Source organism: Squalius cephalus, assembly GCF_949319135.1.
Source record: "Squalius cephalus genome assembly, chromosome: 13".
In the NCBI taxonomy this organism is placed as follows: Eukaryota; Metazoa; Chordata; class Actinopteri; order Cypriniformes; family Leuciscidae; genus Squalius; species Squalius cephalus.
In genome coordinates this window covers 25,035,860-25,058,228 of record NC_137134.1, presented here as the reverse complement: position 1 = coordinate 25,058,228, position 22,369 = coordinate 25,035,860, and the positions used below count along the sequence as shown (strand labels likewise).

Sequence of the window (22,369 nt, the reverse complement as noted above, 5' to 3'; positions counted from 1 at the left end):
TAAAAAAAATATTTATTTTATTTTTTATTTTTAAATCATGAAACTTTATCTAAAAAAACTTGTCCCGCATTTTCATGTCACTACCAAAACAGTGAATGTTGTAGTCCATTGGCTGAGACTGATTTTAACCACAGCCCTACATTTTTGATCAGGAAATATTCCTGTGTCCCTCTCTCTCATGTGCTATATGGTGAGTAGATTGATCCCATCATTTTGAAGTAAATGTGTTCTAAAGTCTAAAAATCTGTGTTGTAACTTTAAGGAATGTCACTACCAAACTCATTTTTTCTGCTATTGAGAAAACTTTTTTGGATGTTATTCCATAAAATTTAGTTGTTATATGTGTTCAACTGTTCTGACCAGTGATGGCTAACCATGTGCTGATTAGCATCTTCGAGCTAGGCTCAAAAGTATCTAAAATTGTCACTACCAAAACAGTCACAACCGTAACATGTCTTGAAGTTTCGGTTGTGACATTATTGTTTTGGTAGTGACAAAAGGGAACACATAATCCTTTATTTGGAGGAATAAACTACATTTTAGTACAGTTATGCAAATAATTACTACTGTAGTATGTTTTAGTAGTGTTTTAGTATGCAAGATTCTGTTAAAATTCTGTAATGTGATGAGGTTACAATTACTTAAGGTTGCAGTCCATGATACTAGCTTAGGTGTAAGGTTGTTGTCAGTAATGTTAATTTCTATGATTAACTTGACAGGGAGAATAACAGAAAACACCAACATGACAAAAAAAAAAAAAAAAAAAAAAACTACAACAGAGAGACAGAGAGAATACAAACAAAGGTTGAGGGAAGACCCAGTGAAGTACGAGGAATACTTAAAGGATTAGTTCACTTTAAAAAAAACTTTTGCTGATAATTTACTCACCCCCATGTCATCCAAGATGTCCATGTCTTTCTTTCTTCAGTCGAAAAGAAATTAAAGTTTTTGATGAAAACATTCCATGATTTTTGTCAATATTATGGACTTCAATGGGCCCCAAACGGTTCAAGGTCCAAATGACAGTTTCAGTGCAGCTTCAAAGGGCTTTAAACGATACCAGACGATGAATAAGGGTCTTATCTAGCGAAACGATCGGTCATTTCAAAAATAAATAAAAAAGTTTAAGTTTTATAAGCACAAATGCTCGCCTTGCTCTGTTCTTCTTGCTTCTGTTTTCATCAAAAACCTTAATTTCTTTTTGACTGAAGAAAGAAAGACATGGACATCTTGGATGACATGGGGGTGAGTAAATTATCAGCAGAAGTTTTTTTAAAAGTGAACTAATCCTTTAAGGAAAGAAAGAGAAAGAAATAAGAAACAAAGGGAAGGGAAGGAGGAAAGTTGAAGAGTATCAGTGAATTATCTGACAGGGAGCAAAGACAGGTCAGAAAAGCATGGAGGAAAAGACAGAAAAGACACAGGATGATGGTGAAAAGACAAAAAGAGGTGGAGACATTTTGCAGGGCTTCCACACCACCTAGCACTTCCAGTGAGGGTGATCAGACACCAGTACACACACACACACACACACACACACACACACACACACACACACACACACACACACACACACACACACACACTTCAGTGGTTCTGGAGATTTATCTGAATGAGGAAAATTATTCTGAAATTAATGTTTTATGTAAACACACACACACACACACACACACACACACACACACACACACACACACAGTTCAGTGGTTCTGGAGATTTATCTGAATGACTCAAACAAAATGTTGAAAATGTGAAAATAAAACAAAGTGGTTCTGAAACAGTCTACATTGTAAGTTGTTGTTGTTTTTTAGGAAGAAAAATCTATGAGCATACCTCTTCTCACTTGCACCTCAAGACCCAAAGTATAGAATAGCTCTAGGTGTGCTTATAAGATCTTTACTGTCAGATGTGTGTCTGCTATATTTACTGACTGCATATGTGCATCATAGTTATTTATTTATATTAACATAAAATGTGGACAGTCTGATTCAGCCATGGCAAACTAAGTATTGTGGTCACTACCAAAACATTACTGTCACTACCAAAAATGTGAAGTCACTACCGTAACATGGGATGTTTTGTCAAAAATAAAGTATATTGAATTATCAACTAAGATGTTATGATAGTGTTTGGTTCAATGCATATTCAAACTAATGAATCCTTAACTTTGAAATCAGTATGATAAATTTTATGCCTTCTACAAAGAAAGATTGGATTAAAAATACAACAAATCTCATAAATTACATTTAAAATATTATTAAAATTATAACCTTTATTGATTTAACCTGTAAAAATATTTTTTTAAAATAGAAAAAATATATATTTATAAGGTAGATGTAAACAAAATCTTAATAGGTCATTATAAGCCTTCTTAATAAATTATTTAATATTGTGTTTCGGTAGTGACAAATTTGGGGAGAAGGAAAATATTCCAGGATTTTCTAAAAATACAATATGAGAATTAACTGCACAATTACTAGAAAAGCGTACCTTGGATATTATACAATTTACATACATGCAAAATTTGTGTAAAAAAACAAAAAAATTTCAAGATGTTTCCAACTCTGACTTTGCACCAATTCTGTAGAATGGCCCATATAAGGGACAGGCTGAAATTTTATATTTTACTGTGAGCACTTTAAAAATAACCTTTATGCCAGCTTTCCATATATGTCTGAAAACTGTGGCCAACATTATTTATTAAACATAGCATAAGCAGTTGTCCAGCCAATTTTCTCTTTGATACACTAACCGGACTTTGAGTTACAGCCATTTGAAATGTGCATTTGTTTGCTCTTCTGGGGGCCATTGCTGGGGCCCTGGGGGTGGAAGGACAGTATAATCTACACATACTATTAGTATTACACAAGGATAATGCACCATTCAGTAAAACAACAAAAAAAAAAACAGTGCCAACATGTCCTTTTCACCCCCTCTTGCTGCTTATATTCCTGACATCAGTGATATATAGAGTATACTATATAGCAGGGTTGGGCAACTTCGGTCCTGGAGGGCCACTTTCCTACAGAGTTTAGCTCCAACCCTGAAAAAAATCACCTGCCTGTAATTTTCTAGTAATCCAGAGGACCTTGATTAGCTTTAGGTGTGTTTGATTAGGGTTGAAGCTAAACTCTGTAGGACAGTGGCCCTCCAGGACCGAAGTTGCCCATCCCTGCTATATAGAGTATACTAGAATGATCAACATGGATCATCTTCAATTAAGCTTTAAGTATTTATAGCAAGATAGCCCACTGCAGCCTCTTGTTATTCACATAGCTTCCTTTTATTTCACTGCAAACTGGCATACATGCAAGTATGTGCAACTTTTGTTGCATTGTTGTCCCATATATCATTAACCAGATCTAAATTTTTATGTCCCAAGAAAAAGAATCATGGTCATTAATTATATGTAATTATTTATATGTTATTAATTATATGTAGTTATTTTTAAAGAAATAAGAAATTAAAATTTCTCAAATAAAAATTTCTATTTACTGTACCAAACACCACTTTCAAAACACAATAGTCACCATACTTTATTAAACAACACTTTATTGAAGAACAAAGCATAAAGTTGATAAAGTAGCATAAAGACAAATGAGATTCAAGATAAATAAAATGTGTCTTCAAAAATACATTAACATCATATGAATCCATTCACAGCTGCTGAAGCCACAAAACGAGTGCCAGATAATCATATTCAGTCACCTACAGAAAACAGATTTGATATTGTGATGGAAAATAATGATTCATTAGAAGAACACGATAGAGACATACAGGGAAGAGCAAGAAACCAGTTTAGCTGTGATAAACTGGTTTCTTGCTCTTCCCTGTATGTCTCTATCATGTTCTTCTTCCTCGTCTAAACAGTTTGTTCAGTTGAAGAACAGAAGATGTGATCACTGATGTGGTGTAGCTTTTTCTCAACCAGAAGAAGAAGTCTCAACATCCCATTGTCAGGCGTTCTCCAGTCCTGGTCTGAAAGTAAAACAAAAAACAGAAACCAGGTTGTTTAATGGACAGTCAGGTCAGCTTATGTTCTGCATTATTTAAAGCAGTGATGGTTTACTCTGGCCCTCAGTGTCCACTGTCCTGCAGATTTAGCTCCAACCTCAAACCCTCCTGCCTATTGTCTAGAAATAAACCTGAAGACTTTGGTTAAAATTTTCAGATGTGCTCGATTAGGGTTGGAGGTTAACTCTTAATTGACCTCAAAAAGTAGAATGCAAAGGGCCAGAGTTGCCTGTTCCTTACATAAATTTACAAAGCAGCAGTCAGTACATTATATAATATACACATTGAAGTATATATATATATATATATATATATTAGGGCTGTCAAAAGATTAATCGCGATTAATCGCATCCAAAATAAAAGTTTGTGTTTAAATAATATATGTGTGTATTCTGTGTATAATTATTTTGTAGATATAAATACACACACATGCATTTATATATTTAAGAAATATTTGCATACATATACTGTATATATTTATATATAATTTATATTATATATAAATATAATTTTTTTATATATATAAATTACACATTTTTCTTAAATATATACAAGCATGTGTGTGTATTTATATATACAAATTTAATTACACACAGTGCACACACATATATTATTTAAACACAAACTTTTATTTTGGATGCGATTAATCGCGATTAATCTTTTGACAGCCCTAATATATATATATATATATATATATATATATATATATATATATATATATTGCAGCACAATAATATAAGCTAAGTACTGAACAAAAACAGTTTTACCCATATCAACAGCAACATATTTTAAAAGATTTTTTAGAAAGGCATGGTCTCTTTTGAGCCTTTACCAGTGATGCTTGATTTCTTTCCAGACAACATACTCTTCTGTCAATTGTTTCAAGAGCTTCACTTGGTCAAAAACCAAGTGATAACCTGTACAATGTAAAATTGTCAACATCAAATTATGTACTACATATTACAGCATTGTTTCAATACAAGACATACCAATGGACTCGCGCACTTTTCTATCGTCTTTGGGCACCAGATGTTCCTTCCTCACCCGAAACAAAGGACTTATTCGATTAGCTTGCGTTGATATAAGGACTGGTCTTCCTTCTCGGCTGTAAAACAAGAAAGTCTCGACTTACTCTATGTGCAATTACTGTTGTTCTTGAAACACAAATTAAGACAGTTATAAATAAGTTAATTTACCATATGATTAGGGAGAGAACATTTGATGAGTAAATACTGATATATTAAGAAACTTCACCTGGGAAGGGCTGATCACGGCAAGATTCGCTGCGACTCACTAGTAGCTCTTGTAATGGTTGAGTTTGATATTGGTAGAGCTTTAAAAAAAAGGACTAAGTAATCCTGCAAAACAGAAAGGAAGGTAATTTTAATACATTACTTGCAAATAGTCAGTTTATAACTGTAGGATATGTTTTCTGTGAAGAGTGTTGCATAATTAAATGTTAAAAGCATTTTTATGTATTAAGTTCACTGATATGTGGGCATTTCTATGAATAAAAGTATGTCTTTAATAGCAAGCAATAATCATGAAAATGATTTACATGCAAACGGGACAGTTATCAGCAGTGTAACTGATCTGATTATGACAAAATAATCGAGTATCTGATGTCATGTGACAAGTCAGATAAGCTTTTCCACTCTTGCAAACAGAGGTAGGTTATGAGGTGTGGAGAGACATCATGTATCACTGGAACATGAACAGACGGGGACCAATTTGCAATTAATATAAACTATCTGTTTATATTACAGTGCGACTACTTTCCAAGAAGGGGCGCAACTGATTTACAAATATCGCGACAAATATGTACAGGAATTGAGGCAGTAGCCAATGACAGCACTAGGAGTAAAAGCTGCAGGATTGTGTACGAGTGTACAAATATGTACGAGTATCGTACGAATTTGACAACTTGTTAAATCTTGTGAATTATCAAGACTTTCAGTCTATGTTTGTACTGATTGGGCTATGGGTTTTGTGAGAAAAGTTTTAAGAAACAACAAATGCTTGATAAAATGTTTGATTTAGGGTTAAAACCAACACATACACACCATTGCGAATATTTGCCTTTGCAGCTGTCCGTCTCCTCCGTTTACTTCTCCTCCAACAATAATGGGCTGACTGAGTCCGAAAGGCCCTTTTGGTCTTTTCAGCTGAAAAAAGAGAAAAGAAAATATCATTATGTAAAATATATAGGATTATGTAAAGGAAAAAGTACTGATTTACCTTTCAAATATTGGATGTTACATTATAAAGCCTTACAAGCATGGCAAGTGTTGTGGTTAATATGCATTTACAACAAATATCACTTTAAAACTATCAATACTGAGGTAAAAGCATGGTAAGTTTTGTGATTACTGTCCTTACTAAACCAATCACAGTAAAACTAAGGTTACTGAGGTTTAAAGCATGGTAAGTTTTGTGGTTACTGTCCTTTTACCACACCTATCACAGTAAAACTATGGTTACTGTGGTAAAAGCATGGTAAGTGTTGTGGTTACTGTGCATTTACAATAAGTACCACATTAAAACTACAAATAGTGTGGTAAAAGCATGGTAAATTTTGTGATTACTGTCTTTTTACTACACTTATCACAGTGAAACTAATGTTACTGTGGTAAAAGCATGGTAAGTGTTGTTTTTACTGTGCTTCTACTACAAATACAACTTTGGAACTAATTGTACTATTTTTAATCTGATATGCACGTCACGTGACAGGCAGTGTTAATCACCCTGTTTTGAATTAGAAAGCAATGAAACGCAAAGTCTCCGTGGAGATGGCAGATATAATGGCAGATTAACATCGACAAACAGAAAAGACATGATATCACACATTATTAGGACAGTGTATTTAGGTATTTACTTACCAACATCTGACACACGTGAACTGATGCCAAATATCGCGATGTGTTCGGAACGAGACTTCTTCAGCGCGATTTCCTACTGATAAAATATAATTTAAAAAATATCAATAAACAGCAAAGCAATCCAGCTTCCCTGGCAATAAGACCGAAATAATAACATTAAAAAAATACATAAAAATACATAAGATCTCGTGAATAAATGTTGATTAAATAGCTTATCTGCTGCAGCCGACAGGCAGAAAGAATCGTGCTGTTATCACGAAAGACGCTCCATTGAAAATACATTAGTTTAAAAAAAAAATAATAATAACGAAATAAACGTGTCCGTGGCACGAGTCAATAGATTAAATTACGTGACCATATCACGAACTGCCGTGAGACTGGGTTGTTAAACTCACCGCTGAATGATCACGTGCGTTGTTAAACTCACCGCTGAACGCGCTAAACCTTTGCGGGGACTTTGATATCAGACTGCGAGGGGTTTTAAACATCAAAAACCAGTTGGAGGGCCAGATAAAAAATATCTGGGTGCCGCCATTTGACCCGCCCTGGCATAGATAATATTTTGTAGCCCAATGAGAAAAAAGGGAGTAAATAATTAAAACAAAATGAACAGCATTAACTGCTACGAAACCTGCTTTGGATGAATTATGTTCAGGACAAACGTAATAGCACTGCAATAGATTGGCTATATTAGGTTAAGGACCAACGTAATAGCACTGCTTATATTAGGTTAAGGACCAACGTAATAGCACTGCTTATATGTTGGCATGTAACGTAATTGCGATTTGCAAAATAGTTTCCTCAGAACGTATTTCATGTGATACAGGGTTGCAAAATGCCTAAGCAACAGCTTTGCGATTTGTTTGATATGTAAATAATAAAAACTGTTGTATTTGGTAGGCCTATATTAGAGACTGATGTGGGCAGGGAAATGTTTACATTCAGCTATTAGTTATAGAGCTGTACTCCGAAAGGATTTTTTTTTTTCTGAAAGGAAAATGACAGTTGAAGAGCTTATAGCCTACTAGAAGAGCAACAAACCACAAGTAGAGCAAAGTGAACATAATCATGCAAAAAAAATCTGCACTATAACAGTCCCAACTCACAGTCTTCGTCCTGTTTGTGTCGCTGAAAGAGCTGACTTTCCTCTAATGCTATAGTTACTGTAAAGACGTCTCAAGAACTGAACTGAAGACTCAGGCAATTATGCGATGACCCTGAGGGGAGGGGAGGGCAGGGGCGGCACTGCGGGCGATGTTTTCCAGACGAAGTAACTGAAATCTGGAAGGCTGAAATTGAAATCATGAAGTAGCGTTTGGGGTTCTGTATGTCTTCTCTTTTTTCCCCGCAAAAAAAATTACTGATAAATAAAAATACTAATAACTTATTCGAAAGGATCTTTTAGACATAGGATTAGGCTACTTGAAGATTTACTTACATAGATTTGAGAAAAGCGAATCGAAATGATCTTAACGCATTGCAAATTTAAAAGTTTAAATTTTTGTTTTTTTGGGTGGCTCGGATTTAGGGAATTGTGAATATGATTCATAAAGCATTTTTCTTCTGTCTGTGGATTTGGTTCTCACGTGGTAAGTGTTTTCATTTTTATTAGGCTTCACTCCCAAAACTTGCTATTTTATATCTTTTCACACATCAATGCATTGTATTTTGCCATTTTCAGTGTTAGTAAGGGTGGAGGAGGAATTGCGAAATATGTGGTAAACTGAAAATCCAACCAACAAAAAGTCTTCAGGGAAAAAAAGGCAATGTTCGTGTCCACATGTAGATCCAGGTAGAGTTAAGAGAAATGCCCTCAGACCTGAGAAAAGATAAACTTATGCTTAGGTACTGGTGTCATCTACGTGGATGTGGTAATGAAAATCCTACAAATAGTGTCATTAAAGAAGGTTGGGAATATAATTATTTTCAAGGTAATGGATTTGGATGGGTAATGTTTTAAAAGGATTTGTAAGATAAAGCAGAGGAATTAAGATTAGAGAATTTCCGTTGTAACTCCCCTACCCCTATTAGTAGTATCCCTATATGGATGTTTCCAAAAACTGAGGTAGATTTAAACAATGAAATTAAAGAAAGAATGGGAAGAGTGAGATAAAGGACACATAGCAAGTCAGACAGTACATAAGAAGTGAATATGTCATGAAGAAGATAGGGTAGGCATAGGCATATACATACCAACACTAAATGTAAGTATTGGGAAAAGATTATCCAAACAGTTGTCAGTTTAAACGGCAGAGATGATGGCGATTATTGTAGGGTGACAGTGGGTGGCGGAAGTAAAACCAGATAGAGTGGTTGTGTTGACTCTATAGCAGCCCTATACAGTATTCAAAATATGAAATCTAACAGTAATGTTAGAAATCCATCAAAGTTTATTTAGATTGTGAAAGCTGGCAGGATAGGTGGGACATGGACAATAGTGGAAGGAAATATTTTAGTATACAGAAATACAGAAATCTCTCAATAAACAGGGTGTGATGATGTGATCAGAAGGAACAGAAGGGAGCAGATAGTTTTAACCAGACTGAGGTTTGACCACACAGGGTTAAATAAAACATAGGCTATGTTAGGTAAAAGTCAATTAGATTAATTTTTGGAGTGCAAAATGACAGAAAATGCAGAGCATATACTGTTACATTGTAAGAAATATAGAGAAGAGATGATTAAAAAAAGATAAGTCAGGCAGGAAGAAAATGGAAGGGTGTATTGGGTACAACAGCAGATATAAATATATAAGTAATATTAAAAAAGTTATATAGGAAAGTTTTTTTTATTTTATTTTATTTTATTTAATTACAGTAGATCATTGAATCATTAGCCATATTGCATACTCCGGTACAGTAGGTGGCGGTGCGCCTGATAAGTTGTGGATGCAATCCGCCATAAAACTAAAAGAAGAAGAAAACATGTTTGAATATGTTCATCCTTTGAACTCAACAACATCTGGAAAACATCCTCTGTGAAAAAGTAAACAACTGAATGCAGTTCAGTTCCAGAAGAAATGGTGTTGTTTTTTAACAAACATGTTTTTATAATGGCATATTATTTTGGGCATGTGTTTGAGTTAGTGAACTGTGGAAACTGTAGGCTTTTGCAATGTAATTTTCTCTAAATGTGCAAAAATAAAGTGTTATTAAAAATGTACAAAAATGTTTCTGTTTGTGTTTCAGGTGTGTTTGGCGCTGGTACTGATGAAGTGAAGTCAGTGTCAGTGACTGAGGGAGATTCTGTCACTCTAAACACTGATGTTCAAGTACAGAGAGATCAGATACTGTGGGCTTATAGACATGACAGTTCAGAGATGCGTATAGCTGAAATCCATAAGCAGATCATTTATATGTTTAACAGTAATGTGACATTTGGAGACAGACTCCAGATGGACAATCAAACTGGATCTCTGACCATCAGAAACATCAGAACCACAGACTCTGGACTTTATAAACTGAGGATCTTCAGCAGTAATATCACACACAAAAGTTTCAGTGTTACTGTCTATGGTGAGTAAAATTAAGTGTTGATCAAGAAATCAAGATAGTGGGCTGGTGTAGGGGGATTGAGGGTTGGAGATATATAGATGTTTATGTTTTGTGATTGCTGGGATGATTATTAAATGAACATGCTGCTCCTGACCTGAACCATTTCCATGTTTTCCAGCTCCTCTACAGACTCCTGTCATCACCAGTAACTCTTCAAACTGTCCATCATCATCATCATCTGAACGTTCATCAGTGTCCAGATGTTCACTGGTGTGTTCAGTGTTGAATGTGAGTGATGTGACTCTCTCCTGGTACAAAGGAATCAGTGTATTGTCCAGCATCAGTGTGTCTGATCTCAGCATCAGTCTCTCTCTACCTCTGGAGGTGGAATATCAGGATAACAACACTTACAGCTGTGTGATCTACAATCCCATCAGAAACCAGACCACACATCTGGACATCACGCAACTCTGTCATACATGTGAAGGTACGTCAGTGCTGATATTATTGATGATAATTAATGATTTTAGATTTTGTTTCAATTGAGATGCAAACATTGCAGGACTCATTCATAATTATTACTATTTTCTGTTTGTTCATTACAGAACTCATGCAGCCGTCACATTGGGTGGGAAAATCGATTAGTTTTGCGATACTGGCTGTATTAGTTGTGGCGGCAATAATCTTTCTCAGAAGGAAGAGTAAACAACCAACACAAGAAGGCAAGTAATACTTCTACTACTACTTCAAGTACTACTCACCAAATTAAATGAACATTCTGGGTTCAAATTATGTGAAATTAAGTGCTCCTAAGATGTGCCACAATATCCGTTTTTAAAACACTATTTCAGACTTATTTTGTATTTTGAAAATGTGATTATTATCATTAAAACAGTCCAGTCTTGTGAGGAAGAGGTACTGTATGCCGAAACAACATTTCGTTCACAGTACGTTAAGACACTGAATGATTGTGTGCAGAAACCTCAGCTTTTATCACAGGCGCTCTATTCCAGAAAGCAGGTTATGCAACATACCTGCTGGCTAAGTTGATTCAGAGTAACCGGATAACCTCAACCTTCATTTCCAAAAACAGAGGTAACTTTCAGGGTATGTAAGTAGCCATAGCAACTTACTCTCTGAACTTAACCTTCTCCAGAGCAGGTTCTGTTTCAGGGTTAGTTTATTTCAGAGGTATTCAGCACATGACGAGGCTCCAGTGAGCATCACAGATTTCACACAGTACTATATGATATCGTTATATATTATAACATAACATAAAGCAACCTAATTTTTCAGAATAATAGATAAGATTTAAAATATAGCAAAACCGCCCACTAGGTGACAATATGCACAAAGAATGTAAATTGCCAAAAAGAAGAAGTAAGTAGTATGGCGCTATTCTTCTGAGCATCCATTTCCATGGTGACTCCTGGATTCGGATCTCGCCACTCGGTTGATAATATCCAACCGTTAACTATTGAGCTTCATATACTCCGGGTTGACTGAACTTACTCCAGACCACGGTTTTGGACCTGCATACCTCAAGTATGCAATGTTTAGGTTAATCAACCGAAAGTTAGGATATATTTGACGGTAAGCCAACCTTACTGTCTGGAATAACCCCCAGGATGGTCATGTAAAACTGATGCTAAATACAAAAAAGTCTCTCACACTGATCCACACGTGTTTGTGTTTGTAGATCTGACAACCACAGAGTCTGAATACACACAGATCATCTACTGTCTTCAGACGGGAGATCTGCCACAGGTCAGTAAAGAAATCATTGTAAATGTGACAGACATTAATCTCACATTGACGCTGAATAGAAGACCTGTTATACTTCCAAACCCAGTTATCTTAACTAAAAAATAGTTTTGTTGTTTGTATTAATCTCAGTCTATTACAAAAGGAGTGTTTACACAGACATTTAAATGTTTCAATTTTGGAGAGGCAAAACATATTTAATAATTGGTCTTCTTAACCATTAAAGGAGAACTCCGGTCAATTTTAACATTGAGCTCATTTTTTTGTACATTTGGAGTGCTGTCAATACAGAGAACAACGACAAAAATCGGTGTTGCCTACACCGAGTTATTCTATTTTTAAAATTTGCACCCTGTTGACTTCAATGGGGCAAGTACTAAACCTGCTTTTAGCCTCTTAACATCCTTGATGTGTCATTACAAGTGCACAGAAAATGTGAGTGATTCCTTCAGAGTGAACACGAGTGAGTCTGACTGCAGTAGATGTGAAAGAAATGTATAAAAATGATGTTATTTAAGCCAGCGCAAATACCTTTGTTTACATCCTGTTTTTCGGTTGAAGTCCAAAGTAGTCGATTGCCGAGTTCACGCGCGTGATCATAGGTATTAAACCTATGCGTGTGAACTCTGCAATCGACTACTTTGGACTTCAACCGAAAAACAGGATGTAAACAAAGGTATTTGCGCTGGCTTAAATAACATCATTTTTATACATTTCTTTCACATCTACTGCAGTCAGACTCACTCGTGTTCACTCTGAAGGAATCACTCACATTTTCTGTGCACTTGTAATGACACATCAAGGATGTTAAGAGGCTAAAAGCAGGTTTAGTACTTGCCCCATTGAAGTCAACAGGGTGCAAATTTTAAAAATAGAATAACTCGGTGTAGGCAACACCGATTTTTGTCGTTGTTCTCTGTATTGACAGCACTCCAAATGTACAAAAAAATGAGCTCAATGTTAAAATTGACCGGAGTTCTCCTTTAAGCAACATTTAAAAAAACAATAGAGAACATTAGAGGTCATGCTTGATGATTTTGGTCCACTGAGAAGAACGGTCTCATACGAGTCATTCATTAGGTAATCAGATGGTTGCCCTGATTCACCGAAAAGAACCGGCTCATAAGAATCATTCGCTTGGGAGTGAGACTACACTGTTCCCCCTTTAGATTCAGGAATGGGTCACCGTTGAATAATTGTTGCTGCAAAATTGTTGCCATTTTAGTACGGTGTTCCAACATTTGAACGAAGAACCGCTAATAAAACCACTCGTCATTAGGCTCAAGGATATTTTGTTTAATAGAAACAGTTCTCAGTTACAGCCAATTCAACAGTGTTTAAGTTATAGATCAGATTACTTATAAATTTGTGAAATTAATGTTTCTCTCCATCTCTAGAAACCATTGCTGTATAAAATTAGAAACCATCTAATAAAATGCATTTAATTCCCTTTGTTTAAAATCTGTGTTTGAAATTCTCAGCCAGCATCTTTGTAATACATTTATTTTAAATTAAACAAACATCACCAGTGTCACGATTCACACAGGGAACAGACGAGATGGTAAGTTTAATGTGTTTATTTAGCAGAATGGATCGAATGCAGAGATGAAAGGGGAGTAAACCGAAATTAGATAAACAATGGAAGCTTAACTGAATGATAATCAAGTCTCTCTTTCTCTTTGCAGATGATGAAGATGAAGGCTCAGAAGATGGATGGTAGACAGGCTGATGAGGATCGTCTCAGGTAGGTTTTCAGGTAAGTCTTGTAGGAAGGGTGTCTGTGTGTCTTGTATTGACAAGAAGTGAAGGGAGAATGCTGAATATATATGGCTTGTTAACGAGGGAGTGCAGGTGATGATGATGATGATGGCTGATAGAGTGCAGGTGTGCCAAGGAGGATGATGGGAAGTGTAGTGAACACACAGATGAGGAAGAAGACGGTGAATGTGACAACCAGAGGTTACAGACAGATTTAAAACCAATTATTTCCATAATGGGCCTCTGCAAATTACTGCAATGATCAAAGACATTCATTAGTGCAAATTTATATAGAAAATTAAAAACCCACATAAGGACACAAGTTCTGTGTAAACGCCCCCTAATGGTCCTCTGGGTGTTAACACCTGCCTTCACAAAAAAAGTTCTATTGTTCTTGATGCATGCGACTTTACAGTTCCCACTGGATTTCATCCTCTGAATTTAAGCTTAATAAAGCCTGAACCTCATCGTCTGTCCATCGGTCGTATTTTTTAACTCCATTGTTGATTCGAATAGCAGATGACTGTTACTTAACGCACCACAACAGATAGTGGTTGAATAAAATTCAGCGTGGAGTCAACCAATCAAAATGCAGCATGACCTCAACCAATCAGCATGTTCAGTGCCCAAGTCCCACCCATGAAAGTTCCTGAACTTTGAAAAAGTAGTTGCGAACAGGGACTTTCGGAGGGGGAAATATTTACCCAAAGTCACAAGTCTTCCCCAAAGAGTTTGGAAACATTTAAAAGCATATGAATGTTGTTCCTGCAAGAAAAACAAATGTTAGTTGATTAATTAAAAAAAATCCATCACATGCTTTAGTATGGTTTCCCTTTATATAGTGCAGATGTTTTGTGTAATCGTAGGCGAATAACACTCCTCACATCACACCCTATGAAGACAATCTAGCACAGATGTCATCAGTGACCCATTGCACCAGTAAAACTGCAGTTGCTTGTTGCTGAGACGCTGAACAAAACATCCGGTCTCAGTTTCCGTTCGGCTGCCTGAAGGTTGACGAGCTGACATTTGTTCTGAAAAAAAAAAAAACCCAACTTGTGATTAATGAAGGCTTATACATCTGAAGCAGCAGAAATAATGGATTTGTATATTGGTCATGCTGTCATTTACTGGTCACATGCTTCTTGAGAGTGTTTAGTGGATGTGTCTTGTTACAGTTAGTCTGTTACAAGCAGTGTTGGGGAAAGTTACTTTGAGAAGTAATGCATTACAATATTGCATTACTCCCAAAAAAAGTAATTAATTGCGTTACTTAGTTACTTTTTATGAAAGTAATGCGTTACATTACTTTTACATTACTTTTTCTTACCTGGGCTGGGCTTGCTTGTTTTTTAATAACAACAATCTTTTTTTATGCAAATGTTAAGGTCTTTAATAAGTGAGATTAAATACATAAAGTATATTTGTGTAATTTAATATAGTTAAAGTTTTGCGTAAAATTCAGAGATTGCATTTTACTGTTTTTATTCATTTTGAGGAATACTGAATGTTTTCGTGCAAATGAGATGAGTAAATGCATGTTCACATTTAGTTTAGAACTACAATAACCATCATGTTTACACAGCGCTCACACACAACACCTCCTTTATTTCTCTCAACATAGGGATAGGAGAGTCAGTCCATAAATGTAAAAAAAAGTAACTAGCATTACTTATTTGAAAAAGTAACTTAGATATTTTGTTATAAATTGGAAAAAATGTTACTTTACTAGTTACTTGAAAAAATAATCTGATTACGTAACTCAAGTTACTAACCCCAACAAGTCAGATCTACCAATATAAAAACAAAGAAATCAAGAGTTTAGCATTTTTAATCTAAACTTTAGGAGTAAGTCATATGCCCTTGGCACACATTCCAGACTCACTCTCAAGATAAAAACATCAATGGAAAAAGCTTTTTAAAAGTTTATTTACAGGAAGCAATAAAGTTCTTCATGTGCTCACCAGTATAAATCAGTAACATCATTAAAGCATAGTTTAGATAAAGAGCATCAGTGAGTCACAGAAGCAACCAAAACACCCTAATATAATGATTATTTCATTTTGTGGCGAGCAGGACGAGGCCGAGGACCGTGCGAGAAGGGTGCGAGGCTGATGGCATGATTGATAATGAGCGACACCTGCGTGACGCACCCATCTCGTATCTCTCACGGAGGAGCGGAAGCATAAGAGGAGGAGCGACGATTGTGAAGGATGAGAGAGGACCAGGCCTGGACTACTTTATTTGATGTTTTGTTTTGTTATATGTGACAGCAGTCGTCTGTGAGGGGCTGCTGTCTTTACTTTACTTTCGTTTTGTATTTGTTTTATTTTGTTATTAAAGTCTTTGAATGTTTGCCGGTTCTCGCCTCCTTCATCCCATAACATCTAACTTTGCTACACATTTGTTTTAGAATAAATTATAAAAATCTACAACAATCACATTTAGACTCAAATGAATGTGCGTTACTGTAAAAAATAGTTGATGACAAATGTTCATTTCATGTATTAATGTATTCAGGTTTCACAAATTGCAAATTGAGCCATTTTTTCCATGTTATATTCAATAAATTGACTTTTTAGGCTTAAGAGAAAGTTTTGAGTAATATACAGTGTGCTGTATTTCAAGGGGAAAATAGATTTTTCATGATTTGACTACTTTAATATTCACAACTATTATAAATACAGGCTTTTGTGTTGCAGAAAATAAGAAAACAAAATGGTATATGTGTATACACTATGTACTTGTAATATCCAGCTGTCTAGTGTATGAATTTTATATGTTTTGTTATTTGGACATCCAGTGTCAGAGTCTGATGGCCTCTCCTCCACAGGTGAGTGTATAAAGTGTCTAAAGTTCCACAAAACATTTTTTTTTTTGACTGCATCATCCGGGTATTTAAAAGGCACATTTTCTTTTTTGGAATTTTCAGTTTGAACACTACTTGCACTGTTTGTACTACAAAATGTTATAGAATAGTGCACACGTACACAAATTGGGATCCAGCAAAAGATTGTAAGCCTAAATACTAAGATAGAACAGGAATAAAGGAGGACACCAGGTTTATTTCTGCCTATTACTGGGAAAATCTTTAGACAAAATGATATCATTAAAGACAAAAACATTTAGCGTCCCATTCATTGTCAAACATTATAGGCCTAAAAATTCACCTCACTATCAAGCTGACAATTCGGGAATTTTGGTCAAATACAGGCTATTTTGACTGTTTAAAACCTACAATACACTTCAAATGATTATTCATATACTGCATATAAATATGCACTACTTTAATGTCAAGACAAGGCGATGAAGCTGTTGTGGAAAAACTAATAAAGAAGAGCAGTCACAGTAGCAATCGTCAGTTCTCTCCTCCTCCATGTTTAAATTTTATTGCTCGCCCAACTCGGGAACTTGGGTATCAAAATGATCCCTGAGATTCCTTGTGGTAAATTCAACTTGAGAAGGCGTCCAATTTTTAACTAGGAAATCCTATTTATGATAATTCTGATAGCACGTGAAGGCAGCATAAGTCCCTTCTAAACATAAGAGCTAAATGAGTGCTGCAGGGATGATGTATTTCTGTAGGCCAAAACCCAGAAAGAAGTTAGCATTTTAGCACTTCCGGTTCCATCGTCTCGTAGTCAATGGGTTCTTCAACAGAAGAGTCGTGTTCAGTCACCAGATCTCAATCCAATACAGCAGCTTTGGGATGTGCTGGAACAAGAGATTTGCATCATAGATGAACAAATCTGCAGCAACTGCGTGATGCTATCATGTTAATTTTCACCAAAATCTCTGAGGAATGTTTCCAGCACCTTCGGTACCATGAAGAATTAAGGCAGTTCTGAAGGCAAAAGGGGGTCCGCAGCATTAATTTTTTATTTTTATTATAAATATTTTTGAACTTGACATGCTTATCACAAAGATTTTGCATTGAAGCAATTGTGCAGAACACCTGAGTTTCTTTGTGCCTTTACAGCTCTGAGTCAGAATGATACCTGTGGTCAGAAGTCAGATCTATTTAGGTCAGTGTAAGGTATCAAGTGTTTTTGTGTTGTTGTTGGTTGAATGCAGCACATGTTTTTTTGGTTAACCTATTATTGGGCTCACAAGAGTGCACTTGAGTGTTAGTGTGTATAAGGTGTATGAGTGGGTGAAGAGATGCTCTTGCGAAACTCTCTTACCAGGCCTCAGCGCTTCACTGGAAACTAATGTTGTCAGAACGTTGTGGGAACTAGAACGCACATGAATACTTCAATACAGGTAAAGGTAAAAGATTAGTTTAAACATAGATTGTTTACTGACATTTACTATGGCTTGTGTTGATGACAGAATTCCTGCCGAAATGAATATGGCCAAGAACATCATATATGTGTTTAAGTGAATAAACCGAGTCAAGGTTTTATCCTAGAACATAAAAGTCCCAGTTGAATGATTGCATTTTCTGGTTCTTTATGTTTGTATAAAGGTGTGAACTCAGGTCACAGAACACAGATGTTGTGTCTTAGCTGTGAAGGAAATTGTGGCCTACCAGAACCCAACGTGTCATAAGAAAAATCCCTCTAGATGTTAACTGATAAGAACAAGACTGTTACAGTTTCTCGGTGGTCTGGGGTCGTACATTGGCACTGTTTTGAATAACATGCTGCCATTCTACTCTATTTATGCAGTGGTCACTCTCAAGTGTCGTTCAGCAGTGTCTGCTGTCCCTCACCCTCATCCCTGTTTGCATATCATAAAGGTTCTTTAACAATAGAGTATTGAAAACACAGCAAATAATCCATTATAAAATTAGGCAACTTTTAATGCATGCTTCAAATGTGTTTAAAACCCTTTATAAATGATTCACCTCAGCAATAGGAGAGTTTAAGATGCAGAATACACAGATGATCAGAATAATGGATACAACTCAATAACCCTGCACTGCTACATAACATCTGCAGTTTTATTTGACAGATATTGTGAAAAAATATTGATTTAATGTGAAAGCAAGTAGGCCACTCTTGGTAAACTGGTGAATTATGAAATTAAATTACTCATTGGAAAATTATTATTTAATATTGCAAAAGTCATTTACTAAATCATAGCCTATATAAATATTTAAAAAAAATTATGCTTTGAAATAACAGAAATTAGGAGAAAAAATTCACACTAAACTTGATAATAAAGTTCACCAGCACTTTTCTACAACCCTCCCTCCTTTTTTTTTTCTCACGCACTCAGTTTTCCACGTCATGTTTGCCTGTATGTCGTCGAGTGTTCATTGAGAAGTTCAGAAAAATGATTCACAGCGCATCTTTCTTCTGTCTGTGTTTATTGCTATCGAATGGTACGTTAACATTTGAAATAACACGAAAAAACAAAAACAAAAAGTTAAAACTGCCATGTTTCTTATTTGTTTATTTGTTAAGGGGGAATTCCTATCAGCAGGCTATTATTTTAAAGTCCTTTTTTCTCATGGTGTTAAATATTTAGTGCAATCGCTTTGTCCTACTTGATCTTCCTCATAAATATTATATTTCTGTTCCAGGTGTGTTTGGTGATTCAGATGAAGTGAAGTCAGTGTCAGTGACTGAGGGAGATTCTGTCACTCTAAACTCTGATGTTCAAGTACAGAGAGATGATCAGATACTGTGGATGTTTGGACCTCAAGACACTCGAATAGCTGAAATCATTAGAAGAGACCAAATAAACTTTGTATCTGTCAGTAATGATGGAAGATTCAGAGACAAACTCCAGATGGACAATCAAACTGGATCTCTGACCATCAGAAACATCAGATCTGAACACACTGGACTTTATAAACTATCTATCATCAGAAGCAGAGGAACTTCATACAAGAGATTCAATGTTACTGTTGGTGAGTAAATGATTCTCATGATGATTCAGACTGTGATGACACTCAAAAATAAAACTTCTCCTGATTAATCTGGATGTTCATAAGTATTTAAAAGTATAGGGTATGTGATTTGCAAAACGGCCGGCAGATTTTGAAAATACACAACTCAAATGGTCCTACCTTCTTTACTTTGACTCCACCCATTCGAAGAACATGGATGGGGGAGGGGGAGGGGGAGGGGGAGGGGGGGGGATAGTACGACCGTTTGATTGACGTACTTACTGTCCAAAGGTTCTAGGTGGTCTTGGAAATGATTGGCTGGAGTTTTTCGAGTCCTGCCCATTCCACAGATTATTAAATTGCTTAATTTTCATTTCAGTGCTTCTAACTCAGTGGCTGTAAGTGGGTTAGGAATAGGATTATAAGTGATTTTGAAAAAATGGCCAAAAAAGAGAATCACATTCCCCACCTTTAATAACTGATAAAAGTGAAACCAAAACCCATTATCTTGGTTTATACATAAATTGTTGTACTATTCGTATGCGCTTCCTGAAGAAAATACCAGTGCTTATAAAAGGAATCAAAACATTTATTTATTTATTTCAAGTTTATTTAACAGGGACAATGCACACCAACAATAATTAAATGTACAGTGTGCCAGAATTAGCCAAAAGGCTAATTCTTAACATCTGCTGTCCCAGGACAGATCTTAATGTCACACCTAAAAAAAGAATTAACAAAAAAAAAAGGATTGAAATATTACATACAGGTTAATATGAATTAAAAAAATACTAAACCAACATATAAAATAGAACAATTGGTCAATATCAACAACACCACCAACACACACAAGCCAAACTGTCAGTCCATTTAACACATTTTTTTGGACATGCACAAAAAACAATATAGCTGGGACAATAACCAACAACAGAGGTTTCATCTATCTAAACAAAAATGAGCCAGACAACCTCATCTGCATAGCACAAGAAGCACAAACAAACAAACAATCAGGCAGGACAGAGAAGACAGAGTAGCATTAATGTTGAAGTTTTAGGAACAATGTTAGACAAGCTGCAAACCCACATTTAGAGACAATAGATTAATATTAAAATAATGTTTAGATGAATAAAAACTGTCATGATGAAATAATTGCAGAAAGTTATGAAGAAATTACTTGCGAATACTATGTTGACACATTTATTGACCTGCATGTTTGACAATCTTACTTACAATGTCTTAAGATATCATTGAATTTTCCTTAAAAAACATTTTAGTTTTTACATTATATTTTCCAGCTCGTCTGCCCACTCCTGACATCACCAGACACTTTTCATCAGTTCAAAATCCTTCATCCTCATCAGAGTCCAGATGTTCACTGGTGTGTTCAGTGTTGAATGTGAGTGATGTGACTCTCTCCTAGTACAAAGGAATCAGTGTATTGTCCAGCATCAGTGTGTCTGATCTCAGCATCAGTCTCTCTCTACCTCTGGAGATTCAGTGTCTGGATGATTCATACAGCTGTGTCGTGTCTTATTCATTCAACAACAGAACTACACACCTCAACATCACTGATCTCTGTCACACATGTCCAGGTACGTCAGAATAGTTCAGTAGATTTTGCTGGATGTTAATGATTGTAAATACTGCAGGGAAACACAACTGTTGTGCTATTTTATCTTAATGAGCTTTAAAGATTTTGTTTAATACTGGGATCTCAAGTGTCTTCAAGTAGTTGAACTCACGTATATTCACATTGTCACATTAACAGATTTACGTTTGTTTTGTATTTCATCTTTTCTTTTACCATCACATTTCTTTAGTTCATGATGATGGTTTATATTGAGTTCTGCAGTGTTATATAATGTCTTGATTGAGTCATTGAAAGACTATTACATTCATATGAATGACTATTTTCTCTTCATTACAGATGTCATTCAGCCGTCACTTCTTATTCCACTGATATCAGCTGCTTTACTGATATTGGTCATAGCTGTAGTTGTGTTGGTGAAATACTTTCACTGCAGGAACTACAAACAAGAAACAATAGAGGGCAAGTATTACCTTATTCACTCAATGAAATGAGACTTTCTGGGTCATAAAGTGTTCAAAAGACGTGCTGCAATATATGTTAAAACCGACTGATACATAGTCAATTGTAAATGCAATTAAAATTGTACATTCATTTACAAGTTAAACTGTTAATTTTTAAAACTACATATGAAAACAGACGGTACACTTTCTTTAGAAGTAATATAAACTTCAAACTGGAAACATGTTCCACTAGATGGCAGTACAACCCATTCAAAGGAAATATTGCTTTATTGACTTATAACTGTTGATCAGAACACGATGAGTGTTTGATACTGATGTTAAATACACAAACTCTCCTCACACTGATCCACACGTGTTTGTGTTTGTAGATCTGACAATCACAGAGTCTGAACACACACAGGTCATCTACTGTCTTCAGATGAGAGATCTGCCACAGGTCAGTAAACACTTGATCATTTATTGTGGGAGTCTTTAGCTGCGTCACAATTCAGAGGCTGCATCCTTCAAAGCCCGCATTCAAATACCGATTGTCCCAATTCGAAGGCTCCTCCAAATGCATCCTTCGTTTC

At 35.7% G+C, this 22,369-nt stretch overlaps 1 protein-coding gene and 1 long non-coding RNA gene across 3 annotated transcripts; one reads left to right on the top strand and one right to left on the bottom strand.

Annotated features, from left to right (window-relative positions):
• Window positions 1-5,033: 5,033 nt before the first annotated feature.
• Window positions 5,034-7,426, bottom strand: LOC307169741. Of its 2 annotated transcripts, none has more exons than XR_013823175.1 (5): window positions 7,289-7,426; window positions 6,894-6,969; window positions 6,078-6,179; window positions 5,269-5,372; window positions 5,034-5,119 (listed from the first exon to the last, which is right to left on the bottom strand). It is a non-coding gene; the product is annotated as an uncharacterized lncRNA (long non-coding RNA). The 2 variants fall into 2 exon arrangements; XR_013823176.1 differs by having other exon boundaries at window positions 6,894-6,966.
• A 723-nt stretch (window positions 7,427-8,149) lies between these two features.
• On the top strand, window positions 8,150-16,264 carry LOC307169721 (SLAM family member 5-like). The gene is made up of 7 exons (XM_079890510.1): window positions 8,150-8,482; window positions 10,082-10,408; window positions 10,566-10,874; window positions 10,993-11,109; window positions 12,087-12,154; window positions 13,837-13,907; window positions 15,986-16,264. Exons 1-6 carry the CDS (start codon window positions 8,434-8,436, stop codon window positions 13,897-13,899), a joined length of 933 nt encoding a protein of 310 aa, XP_079746636.1. The 5' UTR covers window positions 8,150-8,433; the 3' UTR covers window positions 13,900-13,907; window positions 15,986-16,264.
• The last annotated feature ends 6,105 nt before the right edge of the window (window positions 16,265-22,369 follow it).

Excerpts from the sequence above, each read along its gene's own strand:
- LOC307169721 (XM_079890510.1), top strand. The coding sequence starts at position 8,434 with ATGATTCATAAAGCATTTTTCTTCTGTCTGTGGATTTGGTTCTCACGT. Across the intron at positions 8,483-10,081 it reads GTGGATTTGGTTCTCACGTG|GTGTGTTTGGCGCTGGTACT; the intron begins GTAAGTGTTTTC and ends TTTGTGTTTCAG. Across the intron at positions 12,155-13,836 it reads AGACGGGAGATCTGCCACAG|ATGATGAAGATGAAGGCTCA; the intron begins GTCAGTAAAGAA and ends TTCTCTTTGCAG.